The sequence below is a fragment of the Galeopterus variegatus genome, unplaced genomic scaffold (assembly GCF_000696425.1).
Source record: "Galeopterus variegatus unplaced genomic scaffold, G_variegatus-3.0.2 Scaffold336, whole genome shotgun sequence".
Taxonomy (NCBI): Eukaryota; Metazoa; Chordata; class Mammalia; order Dermoptera; family Cynocephalidae; genus Galeopterus; species Galeopterus variegatus.
In genome coordinates this window covers 746,345-765,346 of record NW_007726447.1, presented here as the reverse complement: position 1 = coordinate 765,346, position 19,002 = coordinate 746,345, and the positions used below count along the sequence as shown (strand labels likewise).

The following is a 19,002-nucleotide window of genomic DNA, read 5'->3' as shown; positions in this document are numbered from 1 at the left end:
GTGTGTGGTGTGTGTGTGTGTGAGAGAGAGAATGTGGTGTGTGTGGTGTGTGTGAGTGTGTGAGAGAGAGAATGTGGTGTGTGTGGTTTGTGTGTGAGTGTGTGAGAGAGAGAGAATGTGGTGTGTGTGTGTGTGTGTGTGTGTGTGAGGGAGAGAGAGAATGTGGCTTGTGGTGTGTGTGTTTAAGAGAGAGAGAATGTGGTGTGTGTGGTGTGTGTGTGTGAGATAGAATGTATGTGATGTGTGTGTGTGGTGTGTGTGTGATAATTTCTGTGCTGTGTGTGAATGTATTTGGTATGTGGTGTGTATGTGAGTGTGTGGAGTGTGTGGGGTGTGTGTGATGTGTGAGTGTGTGTATTGTGTAGTGTGTGGTGTGTGAGTGCTATGGTATGTGTGTGAGTGTGTCTGGTGTGTAATGTGTTTATGTGTGTAGTATGTGTGGTAAGTGTGGTGTGTTTGGCAGGTGATTGTGTGTGTGTTGCCTGTGTATGTGTGTGGTGCCTATGTGTGGTATGTGTGGCAATCTGTGTGTGTGGTATGTGTGTATATGTACTGTGTGTAGTGTGTGTGGTGTGTGTGGTACATGTGTGAATGTGCTGTGTGTAGTGTGTGTTGTGTGATTATGTGCATGGAGTGTGGTTGTGTGTGGTGTATGTAGTATGTGTAGTATGTGTGATTGTGTGGGGTTGTGTGGGGTGTGCGGTGTGCATGTGGTGTGTGATTGTGTTTGTGGTGTGTGTGGTGATTGTGTGTGGTTGTTTATGTGGTGTGTGCAGTGCATGTGTGTGTGGCATGTGTGGATGTGGTGTGGTGTGTGGTGCATGTGTGGTGTGTGGTGTGTGCAGTGCATGCATGTGTATGGTTGTGTGTGTGATGTGTGTGTGTGGTATATGTAGTGTGTGGTCTGTGGCATGTGCGTGGGTGGTGGGGGTGGTGCATGTGTGTGTGATTTTATGTGTGGTTGTGAGTGGTGTATTTGTGTGGTGTGTGCAGTGCATGCATGTGTATGATTGTGTGTGTAGTGTGTAGTGTGTGGCATGTGTGGTTTTATGTGTGGTTGTGTGGTGCATGTGTGTGGTGTGTGCATGTGTATGGTTGTGTGTGTGTGTGGTGTGATGTGTGTGTGGTGTGTGGCATGTGCGTGTGTGGTGCATGCATGTGTGTGGTTTTATGTGTGGCTGTGTGTGGTGTACGTGTGTGGCATGTGCAGTGTGTGTGAGAAGTGTGGGAGCAGTGTGTGTCTGGCAGCCCACAGCCCTTCATTTTCAGAAGGAGAAAGTCTCCGGGGGAGCAGAGTGAGCCCCTTCCCACTGCACGCACACGTGCAGCAGCCCTGGGACAGTGTCTGTGAGGGCAGGATGCTATCCTCAGCCCACGGTCTGTCATCCCTGGTGTCGGGCTGGTGCTGACCGCAGTCCCTGTCCTTGCAGGACGGCCGTTCTCAGCGAGGGACCCTGCACCCGCTCCTGAGTGGCGACCATGGGCCTGCTCGCCTACCTGAAGACGCAGTTCGTGGTGCACCTGCTCATTGGGTTCGTCTTCGTGGTGAGCGGGCTGGTCATCAACTTCGCCCAGCTCTGCACACTCGTCCTGTGGCCCATCAACAAGCAGCTCTACCGCCGCCTCAACTGCCGCCTCGCCTACTCGCTCTGGAGCCGTGAGTGTCCGCGGCTGGGAAACAGTTAACAAGCCCATCCCAGCCCCAGCCAGGAGGGCCCGGTGGGAGGACGGCCCCTGCGTGTGTTGGCATGACAGGAAGGCCATGGGCTGGGCTCTCACTCCTTGGGTAGGGTCCCAGGGCTGCTCCAGAGCTCTCAGCAGTCCTTTCCTGGCCCAGAGTCATGTAAAAGGTGCTCAGCCCAAAACTTTGTGTCAGGTTGAGCCACACGAGCACAATGTTCCAGCACATGACCATTCTAACCCACAGAGATGTCCATTTCATATGGTTTAACCTAGTACTTTGGGTATTTTTAAACAAAAGTAAGAGAATAATAACCTTAGTTCACCCATTACCTGGCCAAACTTGTGTCACCTGCATGCCCAGCCACCCCAGCACCAGAGTAACCTGAGGCAAACCTCGGGTGCATGTCCTCTCACTTATATATGTCAGCGTGCACCTCTAAAGAGAAGGACTCTTAGCTCTCAGTTACGTGCATGTGTGCAGCTGTCTGGATGTGCTTCACGTGTACAAATGCATCTATACTTAGTAGAAAACCATCCTCACCTGTCACATGGGCAGGGTAACAGCCGCACTGTGGACAGAGGTCACTGCTCACACTGCGGCGTAGTGGGAGTGTTTTTTGGAGGGCATTTTGGTAGTGGCTATCAACAATCGACATGGTTATAAGTTTTGACTCCAGTTTTCTACAAAATAAGAATGTAACTTAGAGAGAGATCTGCAAAAGAATATATATGGACAGGTATTATCATTTTATCATTAATTTTTTTTAATTTAACATTTATTTGTACATATTTGTGGGGTACAGTGTGTTGTTTCAATACATGCATATACTATGCAGTGATTCACTTAGGGTGGACAGCGGAGCTATGTACCTGTTAGTCCACCCCTTCTCCTCCACCTCACCCCCCTCCTCTCCCAGCCTCTGGTAACCATTATTCTACTCTCTACTTCCATGAGAACCACTTTTTTTTAGACTCCACCTATGGGTGAGACCATGTGGTAGTATTGGTCTTTCTGTGCCTGACTTACTTCAGTTAACATGGTGGTTTCCAATTCTACCCATTTTGCTGCTAATGATAGGATCTCATTTCTATTTATAGCTGAGTGGTATTCCATTCTGTATGTATACCACAGCTTTCTTTCCATTCATCCGCTGACAGACATTTAGGTTGACTCCATGTCTTGGCTATTGTGGATAGTGCTGTGATAAACATGGGAGAGCAGGTGTCTCTTTCATATATTGACTTCATTTCCTTTGGGTATATATGCAGTAGTGGAATAGCTGGGTCATAGGGTAGATGTATTTTTAGTTTTCTGATGAACCTCCATGCTGTTTTCCACAGCAGCTGTACCAGTTTACCCTCCCACCAACAACGTAGGGGAGTTCCTTTTTCTCTGCATTCTCACCATCATTTTTTATTTCCTGTCTTCTTGATAATAGCCATCTAACTGGAGTGAGATGATGTCTCATTGTGGCTTTATTTTGTATTTCCCTGATGATTGGTGATGTTGATGGTAATTTGGTATCTATGAACAATTAAAATGGCTTATAAATTTTTCATTTTTCATGTGCCTTTTGGCCATTTGTATGTCTTGTTTTGAGAAATGTCTGTTCAGGTCCTTTGCCCATTTTTCAGTTGGGTTATTTGGTTTTTTGCGGTTGAGTCGTTTGAGTTCCTTGTATATTCTGGACATTAGCCCCTTGTCTGACGCGTGGTTGGCAAACACTTTCTCCCATTCTGTAGGTTGTCTCTTCACTTTATTGACAGTGTCCCCTGCTGTGAAGGAGCTTTAGTTCGATGTGGTCCCATTTGTGTGTTTTTGCTTTAGTTGCCTGTGCCTTTGTGGTCTCGTTCAAAAACGTGCTGCCCACTCCCATTTCATGTAGTAATTCCCCTGTGTTTTCTTCTAGTAGTTTCATAGTTTGGGGTCTTAAATTTAGGTCTTTGGTCCATCCATTTTGAGTTGATTTTTGTGCATGGTGAGAGATAGAGGTCTAGCTTCAGTCTTCTGCATGTGGATATCCAGTTTCCCCAGCACCATTTGTGGAAGAAGCCATCCTTTCCCCAGTGTATATTTATTATTTTTTTGTGTTAGCACAAAACTGGCAGCCACCAAAGTGCCCACTCATGGGGACTGATCATGCTTTGTCCATATAGCAGGATCCTACGCAGCCATCTCTTTACTGGTAGAGGACCATTTTCAAAATACATTTTTAAGTGAAAAAGAAAGGTGAGCAATACAATATACTACTATTTGTGTTTTGCTTTTTTTTCCTTTTAAAAAATAGACACCCTGTGTGTGGTGTGTCTACACATGTACATGGCTGTACGTGGCTGCACATGCACAGGAAATCTTGGCGGGAAACACAAGAAAACTGAACAGTGATGACGTCCAGGGAGCAGGGGAAGGAGGAAGACTTCCACGTTTCATCTCACACTGTCCTGCTCCTTACGTGTCTTAGTATGAGGGCATGTGTGCTTTATGTCACGTGGGAAGTGATAGGTCCGTACACCTGTCTCCACACCACTCCCAGTTCAGGAGCGCAAAGTACTGCTCAAAGGCTGTTTATGTCATCTCGGTCTGTACCCCTGATGCCGCTGTCTTTGGAGAGGCAGTGACCTCACCCTTGATTGTCATTTGCCTTAAACATGTTACAGCTTCAATTCCTAGTTTGTTTTTCTTTCAAAATAAAAGGCTGCTGCTTTTATGTGAAATCCTATGACATAAAACATATGCATGAGTTATGCCTGATCATGACTGGGTAACATGAATATACACAAAAAGCACAGGTATTAATTAACAAAAGCTAAATTATTGGGCCCCCCCTTCCAGTAATATTCTGAAGCTGACACACTACAAAACAGCTAAATTCTGGATCAAAGTGGCTTCTTAATGCATTGCTGGCTTCACAGTAAGTAAAGAAAATCTCTCAGCTCCTGTGATCCTGTTAGCAAAAAAGGAGGGGAGGGTGCTGAAATAAAGGGTCAGCATTGCCTTCAGGAACCGAAACCTCGGTTAGCTGTGAGAGAGAAGTGAGTCTGAACTGGACTCCTGCGAGACGGCTCAAGTGGAGCCGGTTGGCAGTGCCCTCGGTTTTCACAGAGGCAAACAGACACCCTCTGGGGAAAAGCGTCTCCAGCCTGGGCCTGAAGATCCCACAGGCAGAAAAGATAAATATGAGCTCATGAGCAAGAACAACGAACATACAGCAGCAGATTTAGACCAAAGACGAACAAAGTTACCAGATTTGAAAAAAAAAACAAGCAGAACTTCTATAAATGAAAATTATAGGATTTTTTTAAGTGAAAACTTAGTGGCTGAATTTTACATCAGATCAGACGCAGTTAGTGAGAGAATGGGTAGACTGGACATAAATGTGAAGAAATCATCCAGAGCGCAACAAAGACTGGCCGGAAGAAGACGACCATGAAAAGGAGTGAAAAGACGTAGGACAGAAGGAGAGGGTCCGTAGAGTACATCTCAGGCTCCTGTCTCAAAGGAGAGAGGATGGAAGCAGCGTCGGGGAGGTGAAGGCTGAGAACTCTCCTGGACCAGTGGAGACCTGGCTCTGTGCATGGAAGAGGTGAACGTCCACAAGCAGGGGGAACAGACAGAGCCCACAGCCAGACCCGTCCTGGTGAAACCACAAACCATCGGAGACGAAGCTCTTCAGACACCCGAGGAGGGAAGCCAGAGCCCCACGAGGGCTGGCAGCAGCTTCTCACGGAGAGTCGGAGCAGAGCCAGAGGGATGTCCCAGCCGCTGAGAGACCACCCACCCACACCTTCATCTCTGGAGCTCTGTAGCCAGCAAATGACCTTGCCAGCATAAAAATGACATTAAAAATTTCAGGTCGGGCCGAGCCCGTGGTGCACTCGGGAGAGTGTGGCGCTGGGAGCGCAGCAGCACTCCTGCCATGGGTTCGGATCCTATATAGGGATGACCAGTGCACTCACTGGCTGAGCATGGTGCGGCTGGTCTCAAAAAAAGGACCAAAAAAAAAAAAAATTTCAGGTCAACAAAGAATGAGAGCAGCTCTCAGTGGCACCAATTGAGCCTCAGGCACTCGCTGGCCCCCAGCAGTGGCCATGGCCCCTTCCCAGGCCAGGTGGAGTGGGATGCACTGGGACCTCGGCAGTCACAGGGTGAGTAACACCTGCCACTCGCTACTGCACTGAGTGCTGCTAGGGAGGCGCTGTCCCACCTAGACATGCACTTCACAGATAGATGGACAAGGGCCCTGTGTAGCTGCTGGAGGAGTTCATGTCCCCAGTGCCCAGGAGAGTGAATTCACTTCTGGAGCTTCAACTTCTTGAAATCACGTGTGGTTATTTCTAGGAGCAATCTAAGGACTGTCTGGCAGATTATTTTGTCATCCCTTTTCAGCCCCCAAGGAGACAGAGCTGAGGACAGCTGGATGAGCTTGTTGGGAAAACTTGGTCTCTGTGGCCGTGGCTGTGTGTTGAGTCCCAGTGCTGGAGTGCACAGCCTCCCGCCCCCCGCGGACACCCGTGGACGGCCCCTGCTGTGGGTGTCGGCCCTTGGTTCAGCTGCCATCATCGTGCTTTATGGCCTGTCGTCAGATGGTCTCAGCCCCACTTTGGACTTGCTTGAAATGATTGTCAACTGGATTTTTGAGGACCCAGGGTCTATTTTCATGGCTTTTTAAAATCCTCCAATTGCAGCCAATCTACCAGCAGGATTTGCAGAGCTCACCCTGCTCCCTGACTGACCCGCTGACGTGTATATAAAAGGAATATAAAAGGAATTTTTATTGGCATATAAAATTTTACTGGCATATAAAAGGAAAAGAAGGACCTCCTGATCCAGTGGCCACGTCAGTAACACACTTGCAGCGGACTCGGGCGTGGAGAGACAGTCCCTCCTCTTGTCCTCGAAACTCTGCCTTGGCGTCTGCAGCTTCTCTGAGCTGCACCTGCACTGGAACCCAGGGGAATCCTTATGTTCATGCAGGGCTGATCCTGTTTGACCGTGTGGTCCCGCTGATAGAAGAGATCAGCAGGTTGATGTCTGAGCTGAATCCTCTCGATGCTTCCCAGGAGAAGGATCAGCTGGCACAGGCTTTGCAGGTGACCGTGGCCTGGGGAGCCCTGCTGTGTGTCTGACAAGACCCAAGAACCTCGTGCTCCGTTCTGCTGATCACCGCTCCTGCTGGTGATCACCAGCAGTCACTACACCCCGTGCTCCCTTGGGTTCTACCCTCACATCCACACGTCCCCGCTGGACTATGTGGCCATGCCAGCCCACCTGCCACCCAGCCCTCCCTGCCCATGTGCCCTGTACACCTTCATCTCAGGCATGACATTTCCATTCAGGCCCATCTCTGGGCCAGCCCCTCAAGCACTGCCAAGTGCAGTTTCCCTTCTGCACCTGAGTTGGAGGAAGCCCCTCGGAAGGAAGAGGTGGGCGACCCCACAGGGAGGACCTTACGGAGGCAGCAGGCAGCCCTCCTCACCTGCAGAGCCGTCTTAATAGGAAGTTCTTAGTCATCACAGTCCAGGTGCCTCATACCTGGTCACATTTCCAGAGATACAGATTGGGTGGACAGAAGGACAAATTGTACAGCCTTTTGCAGAGAGAGTGCTGCAGATGCTTGCAAAATATGCCTGTTCCATGAGCCTTGTTCTCTTCTGTGTCATTTCAGACACGTACTCCCAGAGCCTGCAAGCGGAGGAGCTGTGTCTACAGTCCATGGGCCTGGCCTCTTCCCTTGTGAAGGTGACATGTCCCTGCTGTGCACAAGCTCAGAGCTGAAAAGCCATGACCGCAAGTTCATAGGCAGCGCTTAGCACTGCTCAGGGAAACCTGTCGGGATTTCCTCGTCACCTGAGAAAAGAACTTTTCTGGGTCTCTAGGTTTTCCAAATACGTCCAAATAAATTTTTTCTGAACAGATAAAAAAAAAAGTGAGAGCATTTCCTGCCCACACATCTTAATTTTTTTTAAAGGTTGTATTTTAATAAAAAGAAAAACTATAGTCAAATAAAAGGGTGTGAGCTCCAAGAAAGCAGCTGAAGATATTGATGGATAGGTAAATCTCAGCAGTGGTGTAAAGTAATAGTGATGCCCAGCTTGTGAGGTTGAAAAAGGACAGGACTAAGCCTGGGCAGCAGCTGGCAGTAGATGAGGAACAGGTGATCCAGTCAGGGGTTGTATTGTTCTTGTATTTGTCGGGAAGAGGGTTAGGATCGCAACTGTGGGCTTGTTAGCTAAGTATAGGAGGACAAAAGAGAAATAAACACAACTTCCAAAGTATGTATCAGAAGAAGGTGGATGACGAGAGCAGAGACAAATCTCTTTTTTAAAAAGAGGCGAGCCAGAAGAAAAAACGCATAAAAGTAGAAAATACTGAGGTAGAAATACCGGAGATGAGTACAAAATCCACAGGTATTTGGAGTGAGCACAAATGCACAAGAAACGCGCAGCCTCCTCCTGTGCTCTCTGCCCATGCGTGCGTGTGACCCCGGGACTTGCCGAGTTTGGGCTCATTCTCCACTTAGGATGAGTTCTGCACATGTGTCACTAGGGTCCCCGCTTGAGTTGGAGCGCAGCAGGAGCCTTCCCCAGATGCAGCGGGCGTGCAGCGAGAGCTGTGCCACGTTTTGTTCTTTCCAGGCCGCGTCGTTGTCTTGTTTTCCGTGCTTTACTCCTGTTCTCTCTCTGTGACATGTGGCACCTCTTGCGGCACATCTTGGGCTCGTGTCTGGTGTGCCTTTATTGCTGTCTGCCCCAGAGTGTGGAGTGTTGCGGTCACGGGCATGGGTTCAGAACCAGCCTGCAGACCTCGGCAAGATTTTAATCTTTCTAAACCTCAGCTTTCTCAGCTGTAAAACAGAGCTAGAATGAACACCTACCTTTGAACTATATTATAAAGATTAAGTTAATGCTAAACATTGCTATTATTAGGCAAATTGCGAATTTTTAAAATCAGTCATTGAAATATGCGAAGAACAGCGAACTCCCTCTGTTTCAGGACAGCCTAGATTTGAATGAAGGAAATGCTAAAGAGAAATCCACTTTGGGCCCAGCAGCCAAACACCAGTGAGCCAGTTTGCAGATGCCAGGCTGGCAGCCATGAGCAGTTGTCTACAGATAGGCTGGAGTGTCCTGAAACCTGCCGAGGACACTGCCTGTCACCCGCTGACAGCCTGCAGAACAGCGCTGCCTTAACTGGGCTCCACTGCAGGGCACTTGTGATAGAATCATTCCCGGCACATGACGTCTGCAGGTAGAGGGTGCCTGTGTCCCTCTGTTCATGCAGTCCTCAGCCCCTCTTCCTCTCCAGCCCTCCCTGGCCATGCCGCTCGGGCACGAACACAAAGGCAGAGGTCCTGGGTACTTGTGAGGGCAGCAAACAGAGAGGAGCTGTCCCGCCAGGGCACGGCTGCTGTGGGGACGTCACCAGCGTGCTTTCTTGCCCTCACGCAGAATCTCCTCCTGTCCAGGCTGCCGACCATCCACTCACAGATGACATTTCCCTTTGTAAAGGAAGTATGGCCCATTGGCGCCACAACAGGCCCCGAGTCACACTTCTCCGTGTCCTTTCTGCTTGCCTGCACTGCCGACCCATGGTTGAGACAACCCAGGAGGGGCCTGGGCTGCGGGAGCCATGTGCATGCATTCCCGTGTCCTTGCGCCATCTGCGGGTGCTCCTGACTAGCCGGGCCTAGATACCTGATCTAGCATAGGTAGCAGCCCTGGTTCTCCTGTACAGAATAGTGTCAGAGTCGCACCATAGATGAGGCATGAGTGCGTGCAGGAGCTGACTGTCCTGACAGGGGTCTGTCACTCTCAACAGATGCGTCGTGGTTTCCAGCAACACAACCCGTAGGTTATTTGGGGAGGCAATCATGGATAAAGAAGCCTTCAACCATGGATGTAAATGAAAAGATGGTTTTGAAGAGTTTCTTTTTCAAAAAATTCAGAAATGTCTCGCAGTGGACTTGAAGCTCCCTGTCCCTCCCTTGTCTGTGGGTTTCCCTGCGTGTCCGCCTCTGTTCAAAACAGTGATTGTAAGAGGAGCCAGCGCTGAGCGAGTGTTTTGACATGGCCTGCATATTCCTGAGCCCCTCATATGCAGGAGCTCCCTGACTTCACAGCAGCCTGGGGGGTAGGGGCTGGGTGCCCCCATTTTACAGGGAGGGCAGCACAGCTTGTGGGGACAGGCCCGACTCTTGTGATGACGCCAGGTGAACCACCCTGAGATCTTTAAGTCAGTAGGTGGAATCTCTGTCAGTAGCCCTTGAACTAATGACAGGAAAGTACTATAAAGCTTCCCCATCAAAAAGACACCTGCACTCCATGGTGTCAGCAGCCAACATGTGGAAACACCCTCATGCCCGTCGATGGGTGAGTGGATAAAGAAAGCGTGGTGTGTGTACACGTGGCGGGATATGGTTCAGCCTAAAAAGGAAATTCTGACACATGGGACAACATGAATGAACCCGAGGACATTCTGCTGAGTGAAACAAGCCAGTCATAACAGGACACACGCTGTGTGACTCCACTCACAGGAGGGACCTGAGACAGCCGAGCTCATGGAAGCAGAGGGTAGAATGATGGTTGCCAGGAGCCAGGGGCAGGCAGATGGGAGTTCTTGTCCAGAGGGTCAAATTTCAGTTTTGCAAGATGCATGAGTTGTAGAGGCCTGCTGTACAGCGTGGTGCCTGTAGTTAACAACACCACATCGTTCACTGACAATTTGTTGAGAGGGCAAACCTCATGTTAAGTGTTCTTACCACAATTTGAGAAGTCTCCACTCTAGCTCTCTCACAAATTGCTCTAGAGCCTGTGGTCTCGGCCACAGGTTCTTGCTGACCAGCTCACCACACGAGTCTGAACCCGGCCTGCTGCACAGAGGCGGCTGGAGGGTGGAAGCAGAGGCAGAGCCTCGTCGCCAGGCGCCACGGGCCAGGGGCACCCTCTGTCCTGCCTGACCTTGCTTGCTTTTTTCTCTCTTTTAAACAGTTTTACTGAGTTAAATATTCACCCACTTAAAGTACATGGTTCAGGGATTCTAGTTCTGTTGTGCAGCCATCACCACAGTCTAATTTTAGAACATTTTCACCCCAAAAAGCACCCATGTCCATGCAACAGTCACCCCCTGCTCCACCCTCTCCCCAGCCCCTGGCAACCACTAATCTACTGTCTGTCTCTGTGGCTTTTCCTGTTCTGGACATCTTATGTGGATGGAATCACTCACTATGCGGCCCTCTGTGTCTGGCTGCTGTCACCGAGCATCATGATTGTGAAGGTCATCCACACTGTCACGTGTGTCAGTCAGTGCTTCACTCCTTGTTATGGCTGAATGATGTTTCGCTGTGTGGACATGTGCTATATGTCTATTCATCAGCTGGTGGACACGGGCTTTTCCCAGTTTTTGGCTGTTATGAGTAATGCCGCTGTGAGCCCTCATGTACAAGTTTCTGTGCTGACATCTTTCAAGTTCTCTTGGGCATACACATAGGAATCGGATTGCGGGGTCATGTGGTAACTCCATGTTTGAAAAGCAGTTATTGAGGAACCACCCGACTGTTTTCCAAAGCAGCTACAGTGTTTCGCACCCCAGCAGGGGTTTGTGAGGTTCCAGTTTCCCCACGTCCTCGCCAGTGCTTGTGACCGTCTGTCATGCTGATGAGCCGTCCCGGTGCAAGTGAGGCACTGCCCCACTGTGGCTTCGATTTGTGTTTCCCTGAGAGCTGGTTATGCTGAGCATCTGTCATGTGCTTATTGGCATTTACAAATAATTTTTGGAGAAATGTCTGCTCAGATCCTTTGCCGGTTATTTCATTGGGTTATTCGTCTTTCTATTCCTTGTGCCTTCTTGAAGTCAGTGTATTTGGACGTTGGATTAAGGCAGCCAGGGCTAACAGAGGTTCACTGTGGGTACTGAGTTTGCCCCCAACAACTGGCCTTTCCTGATGACCCCTCTGGTCCCTCGATGGTACTATCAGCACCCTATCCTTGGGGCTGATGCCTTTTTACGGCCTCCTCCCCTTTTTGACGCTTGGGTAGAAAGGACTGTGGCTGGTGAGTGTTCCAGTGTCACCTGTGACATGAGATGTCTGTCCAGGTCTGGCCTAGAGTGCATGAGGAGGTTGAGACCCCGGAGGATGTTAACGCCACATGCTATATTCCATTTAGTCCTCCCAGTGGCCCTGAATACCCCTTTCTATAAGTGGAAACTGAGGCCCGGGATCAGTGGTTTGCCTAAAGTCATGGCTGTGTGAGCCCAGGCAGACTCGGAACTGGCAGTGTGCCCTGGCCTCCGTCCCCATGGGCCAATTCTGAGCACAATTCTGGAGTGGTCCCCTGGGAAAACAAATGGGCCGGTGCCCAGTGTAGGAAGCATGGGTCGTCTCCAACAGTTCTGGGTCTGAAAACTGTCTGCTGACCACAGGGTCCCAGGGTGGCTGGGTGTGCAGGACCCTGCCCAACTGCCCTCCCATCCCATCCCATGTGGCCTTCTGAAAGTGACCCATTCACCTCGGGTCCTATGCTGGACAAAGACACATAGAGTTCTTAGCATGGAACTTTCCAGACCTGAAGTTCTCATGAAATTACATGCATCTCTCAAACCCCCCATAAGGAGACAGACGATGCCTCATCCCAGTGTCCTGAAGGCACTTACAGGTGGGGGGCTTCGGGAAGGACTGGAAACAGGGCTCAGGTGCAGGTGACCACCCACATGCCTGCCAAGTGCTCCTGCAGCCCCCAGAGAAACTCTGAAGCCTGCTGAGTCGGACGGGAACATGATGCTCTAGCTGGGGACTGACGTCCCTGAAATGCTAACATCATGCATGGTCACTGTGAGCCCTCATGTTCTGGGGGGCTGCTCAGGCCTCCTAGCCAGCACTGGGCAGCATGGGAGCCCCCTCCTGCAGGCCTTCTTGGTGTGTGCAAGGGTTCACATTGCTTTTTTGTTTTTAAATATGGAAAAACAATGTAGCACCAAAGAAAGTTTTAGGAGAAAATGTCACCCTTAATTCCATTCTCCATCTGTCCACACGATCTTATCATTGCTCATGGCTGCAGAATATTCTGTCACACCACAGTGCATACGAGCATTGTAAGTGGACGTAAAGATGGAGATGTCATATAAAATGATAGATGTCCTCCCCACTCCTTCTGCTACTTTCCGTTTGTCTCTTCCCCTGTCTTTTGCTTAGTGAGTGCAATTATAACTTTGGGAAACTTATTAAATATAAGCCACCAAAATATTTCCAGCAGACAATTCTACTCGAGATGAAAATACTGTAATTACCCCAACTGTGTGGTAGGACCCATGGGGACGCTGGCCTGTCTGTCCCATGAGGAGGGAGGCTGTGCTTGGGGCCAGGTCCTGCGTGTGCCAACGTCCCCCCTCTGTCCGCAGAGCTGGTCATGCTGCTGGAGTGGTGGTCGTGCACCGAGTGCACGCTGTTCACAGACCAGGCTGCGGTGGACCACTTCGGGAAGGAGCATGTGGTCATCATCCTCAATCACAACTTCGAGATCGACTTCCTCTGTGGATGGACCATGTGTGAGCGGTTTGGCGTGCTGGGGGTGAGCAATGGGGGGTACAGGGGAGGTGCCAGGGGTGAGTGACGGGGGGCCCAAAGGGGGTGCTGGGGTGAGTGATGGGGGTCCAGGGGAGGTGCCGGGGGTGAGCAATGGGGGGTCCAGGGGAGGTGTTGGGGGGTGAATTGGAGGGGTCCTGGGGGAGGCTCCAGGAGGTCTGGAGTCTCCAAGGCCCTGGGTTTTCCTTCTTTGGAGGTTTTTAAGCCAGGTACCTTTGAGCCAGGCCGTGAGAATATGGCTAATCGGAGGGGCCCTCACCGGCAGGGTGCTCTCAGCTGTCCCTGAGCTTATTCCTGGAATTAGCTATTTTTCATCATAAACCCATACCTTTTAGATGATACCACCTGAGTCCCCGCAGAACTAGTTGGATTCACTAAGCTGCCTCGGACGAAATTTAAACTGTGCCCGAGACAGGCCAAGGAATTTCACTGCAGTAAAAGCCCTTATAGGTGGTGGCCCCTAAGTCAGTGCTGGGAGGTCCACGGTGCGAGCAGGGGCCTGGGAGCCCAGCACAGGTCGCATCCTGGCGCCCTGTCCACCTGGGTTTCCTCATTTCCAGGAGGGCACACCTTCACTCGGGGGAGCGCAGATCCCTGTAATGCCACACTCAGAAGTCAGGGTCTCCACATATAGCAAACTCACTGACCCCAGAAGCCACGACTTGCAGAGCAACTCCACGCAGTCCTGGGGGTGGCGGGGGGCCCCTCGCGCTGTCCTCCCTCCGACCCCACGGTGCACTGACCGTCCCCCGCCTCCACCCTCAGAGCTCCAAAGTCCTCGCTAAGAAGGAGCTACTGTACGTGCCCCTCATCGGCTGGACATGGTACTTCCTAGAGATCGTATTCTGCAAACGGAAGTGGGAAGAAGACAGAGACACCGTGGTGCAAGGGCTGAGGCGCCTGTCCGACTACCCCGAGTACATGTGGGTGAGTGCCCCACTGTGCACACCTGCCAGGCTCGGAGCCCGCATGTCAGCTGCTCAGGTGTCACTCATGGTCTGCTACCTGCAAAGCCCCACAGGGCCTCCCAAGCTCCGGACGCTGTTCCCAACAGGGCAGGGCTCCCCAGCTTCCCAGCCCACAGACTTGGAAGCTCCTCTTGGTCTCCTAGACCCCCTGCTGCCACCTGAACCCACCTCCACCCTGCAAGCCCAGCCCTGACCCAAGGCCATCCTAAGGGTCCCTGCTCAGCCGTGCATTCTTGTGTCTTTTCCTAATCCTTTTTTCTGGGCTATGACGCTATTCTTGCAAAATTGGCTTCTTATTTAGCATTTCTAATTCTCATGGTGGGTGGATCACAGGCCTTCAGGGTTCACTTCTTTCTGGAAAGTTCTTTGGAAAGCTGTCCTGCATGAGCGAACTTGTATGGTTGGAGTGCAGACTACAGCCCTAAAATGAAACAGCCTTTCAGATTGTGCCATGTGCTTGTCACTAGAGTGGTGAGGCGGCATGTGAGACCGAAGCGTTCTGGGCCACAGATGTCAGGTATTGGTTCCAGCTCCACTGGTGCCTGGAATAACCTCTTGTCCCCGTGTCCATGTCCTAGTTTCTCCTGTACTGCGAGGGGACGCGCTTCACGGAGACCAAGCACCGCGTCAGCATGGAGGTGGCCGCCTCCAAGGGGCTGCCCCCCCTCAAGTATCACCTGCTGCCACGCACCAAGGGCTTCACCACTGCGGTCCAGTGCCTCCGGGGGACAGGTAGGAGCCAATGGGACACCGGACACCACCACTGGCCTCCAAGATCCCATGTGAAACAAAAAATAAAAACAGTGATTAGTTAAAAAACAAACAAGTGTGTTCCATGTAGAACATGGGACACCAAGCACTTAAGGAGGAAAGAATCAAGTAGTGGAGTTAACATGTGGTAAGATCCTTGCATCATTTCTTGAGGTGATAAAATGCTAGTTAATGGGAAACAAAATAATAGAAGTATATAATGGGAAACATATAATGGAAAACATGACAATAAATGTATCTAATTAATCCAAAAAGAGTGAAGGTGAAAGAAAGAAAGAACAGATGGCCAGACAGGAGATTTAGGCACACAGGTCAGTAGCACGGGAGCTGAAAATCCACTACATGCTGCAGTTAAAAGATGAGAATTGGAGAAGAAGGAAAACGCGCATGAGGATGGAGGAGCCGCTGGGGGAGCTGGCTCTTGCGTCTGGGGCACCGCCTGCAGGTCACCTCCTTTGTGTTCCCCACAGTCACCGCTGTCTACGATGTGACCCTGAATTTCAGGGGGAACAAGAACCCATCTCTGCTGGGGATCCTCTATGGGAAGAAGTACGAGGCGGACATGTGTGTGAGGTGAGCGAGAGCTCTCCCGCCCCTCCCCACCTCCCCACCAGCCCATCACCCCTCGTCACGGCCCCTGTGTGGTGCTTGTGGGAAGGGCCCTGGTGAGCTGCACAGGGGAGGATCTTCTGTGTCATTGTCCAGGCCTCCAGGTGGGCAGGCCATGGAGAGTCCCGCCCCTCCCCACCTCCCCACCAGCCCATCACCCCTCGTCACGGCCCCTGTGTGGTGCTCGTGGGAAGGGCCCTGGTGAGCTGCACAGGGGAGGATCTTCTGTGTCATTGTCCAGGCCTCCAGGTGGGCAGGCCATGGAGATGACTCTGAGACAAAGGGGAAATATGTTTCCCCAGCTGCATGTTTCATTCCTCGGGGGGACTGTTGGGCTGGAGTTAGGGGTCTTCTGTCCTCTCCTTCTACCTCCTTGGGAAGCCAACCCAGCTCGCTGTGTGTGCACCGTGCCCCTCCCCTGGCCTGGTCTCGAATCCAAACAGGTTCAGCCCATCTCCTGGGGCTGCAGCCACATGACCTGGTGGGATCACCCAGATCTCATCTTGGGCGGGCAGTTCGGGCTTCCTGGGGGCCTCTGGCCAGGAGCGGCACTGTCTTATTTTCTGAGAGTGGCTTTTTGCCGACACTGGTGGTTTCAGCTTCAGAACATGAGGGATCTCAGTGTGAGAAAGGACACCATGGTGGAGGGAAAGGAAGAGCCTGTTTTAAATTCCACCTCAAGTGTCAGGGTTCAGCACCCCAGTCCTGTCCTAGCAAAACAAGATAGGAAGGACATGTCCAGATTTCCATGTGAAGAGCCGAGGCTCTGCTTTGAAGTGCATCGGAGCCTCCCGTGGAGGGCAGCCTTTCTCTCTTCCAACACAAGGTCAAGGTCAGACACTGATCAGAAGTGTCACAGTGCTGCTCGTTGACTCTCTAAGTTTCTCTGGCTCATGAAGAGAAGACAGTCCACCCCCAAATCTTTTTATCTTAACACACAGTCTGGGGTTGTGACTTTGACTCCAGCTCAGGGCATAATTTCTGGTGGGCTTCCCGGGCTTGTCTCTTACCTGCACGAAGGAGGCTGTGTGTTGGACTGTCCTCATCAGTCTCCTGTTTCATTCAGGCGTGTACACAAAGGCAAGATGTCCCCTGGTGTGTGTGTGAAGTCGTGTGGGAACCATCGCCATGTTGGTTCCCATACTTGCTGTCGGCCCACCACCAGCTCAGGTGTTCATCCTGGTCAGTCTACCCTGCCAACGGGGGCAACAGGCCCCCTTCATTTCAGTCCTGAGAGCCTGAGACTGTACAAGTTAAACAAACGAAATGCCCCATTCTTCTGGCCACACAGTAGGAAGTGTCCAGGAAGAGTTTTGTGAACGTGGGCAATGAGCAGATGGCCTTCTGCCTGCAGCCTGCGGCGGCCTGGCTAACCCAGGGTGGGCTTCTCTCCTTCCATCCTGGGATGCGGGGGTGGGAGGAGTGAACCTAGGTCCTTTCTCCCTCATCTCTCAAATTCCCGGTTGGGGGCTGATGTGTCATTGGCCACTGCAGGCTGCAGTGATTTCCTTGGGCCTCGGCTGGTCCAGCTGGCAGGCTACCACACATGTCGTCAGGTGGGACTGTCACAGCAGCAGCAAGTCCTGTGTCCAGCCCCTGCCCAGCTGGTCTCGGTCATCTTCACAAGAGGAGCCTTGCAAGCAGATCTTGTCCCTGGGTGGTAGCCGGGGCCCTGGGCTGCACTGCCCCCATGTGGACACCCCACCCCCTCTGGAGAGAAGGCTCTCCATAATCTGTTCATTTTCCCCTTGGTCGGGGCCATATCTTGCTCAATCATATTTTAATAGATAAATGCTTAGAACTTCCAAAAGTTTCAGTGTTTCTAGTAAAAGTGCTATTCCAAGGCATACTTTTAAGCACATGAGCTGAGGTTCTGCGCTACCTGCCGGGCTTTCCCCCGCCCCCCCCTTCCTCCTGGTGCTGGTGACAATGCCCCTGGAGCTGCGGCTCAGCAAGGCCCAGGGCGTTTGGGCCCATATCTTCAGAGTGGCTGAGTTCACTCCAAGAGAAGGTGCTCAGGGTGAGCAACAGGGTGCAGGAAAAAGTAGAGCCCACGTTTATGTTTACTTTTTATCTTGTCATTTTTAATTCTTGTTTTTACATGTTTCACAATGTGAATAACAGACATACAACAAATCCTCTATGTGGGGTGTGTGTGTGTGGTGTGTGTGGGGTATAGTGTGTATATGTGTAAATTACCCTTGTGTATACAGTCAGCCCTCCATATCCAAGGGTTCTGCATCCATGAATCAATCAACTGCAGATCAAAAATAATGTGTTGAAAAAAAAAACAATAAAACATAACAGTACAAAAATAAGATAAATATAAATTTAAAAAACAATACAGTATAACAACTGTTGGCCTAGCATTTACATTGTGTCAGGTATTGTAAGTGATCTCGAGATGATCTAGAGCACGCAGAATGTGCCTCAGTTACGTGCAGATACTGTGCCATTTTATAGCAGGCATTTGAGCATCTGCAGGTTTTGTGGTCCTTGGGGCTCCTGGAACCAGAGGGATGACTTATATACATCTCTGCGAGAAGTTGTGTCTTCACTTGACCGTTAGGTTGTCATCTCCCTGGAGACAGAAAGGACTTCTGAACCTTGTTTCCTCACTGACATGGTGCCTGGAGCACATCCTTCAGACACCAGTTCCCGAGCATGCTCTGGTCCCAGCACTAAAGCTTCTGTTGCCTGGGGCATTGTTGGCCCTCCTGGCAGGTGTAGCCCTCAGGAACTATAGCTCTTTGGGGTCCTCAGTTTTGAGACAAGCTCCTTAAAGCATGGAAATTTACCTCTGGCCCTGGAAATTTCGCCTGGTTCTTCTCTCCGGAAGAAGCCACTGGGGTCCTGCTGAGGTGGGTGGGTAACCACCATGGCTGAGGCCCACCCACCAGGCCCCGTTGCTTGGTGATGACTCCAGCACCTGTGGCCCTCCACCCCTCCTGGGCATCCTGAGGTACTGCAGTGCCTGGGGGAAGCAGGTTCTCACTGGCCTATCTTTTTATTTATTTGTTTTAAGCACACAACACCAAGATGTATCTCTGCCTCATAGAAAGCCCACCATGTGCCGAGACAAGCCTGAGGCCGCAGAGCCGTCCCCTGCATGGCAGTCGGCCTTGCCCTTCCTTAGCAATGTGGTTTTCCAGCGGCCATGGCAGAGAAGACATGGGTTCAGAGCTGAGCACCAGCAGTTACACGCACCTCTGGGAAGTGGCACATGTCATTTGTGCACACTGACTTCCGGGGAGCAGGAATGTGTGTTTCTCTCAAGTGCCCAGAGGAGAGGAGAGCTGGGCGTCAGTGAACAGGGTCCTCTCTCCCACACGTCCTTCTCGGCGACTCGCCCTTGAAATAGCAGCTCCGGAGCTTCTCCTCCCACGAGCTCT

General features: G+C 51.1%; 1 protein-coding gene across 1 annotated transcript in view; it reads left to right on the top strand.

Annotated features, from left to right (window-relative positions):
* The first annotated feature begins 1,399 nt into the window (after positions 1-1,399).
* AGPAT3 (1-acylglycerol-3-phosphate O-acyltransferase 3) overlaps positions 1,400-19,002 on the top strand; it is a 23,174-nt gene continuing 5,571 nt past the window's right edge. Inside the window, exons 1-6 of the mRNA XM_008567712.1 lie at positions 1,400-1,657; positions 13,079-13,248; positions 14,028-14,189; positions 14,809-14,962; positions 15,472-15,574; positions 16,677-16,792. Coding sequence (XP_008565934.1) covers positions 1,480-1,657; positions 13,079-13,248; positions 14,028-14,189; positions 14,809-14,962; positions 15,472-15,574; positions 16,677-16,792 — 883 coding nt within the window. The 5' untranslated portion in view covers positions 1,400-1,479. The remainder of the gene's footprint in view (positions 1,658-13,078; positions 13,249-14,027; positions 14,190-14,808; positions 14,963-15,471; positions 15,575-16,676; positions 16,793-19,002) is intronic.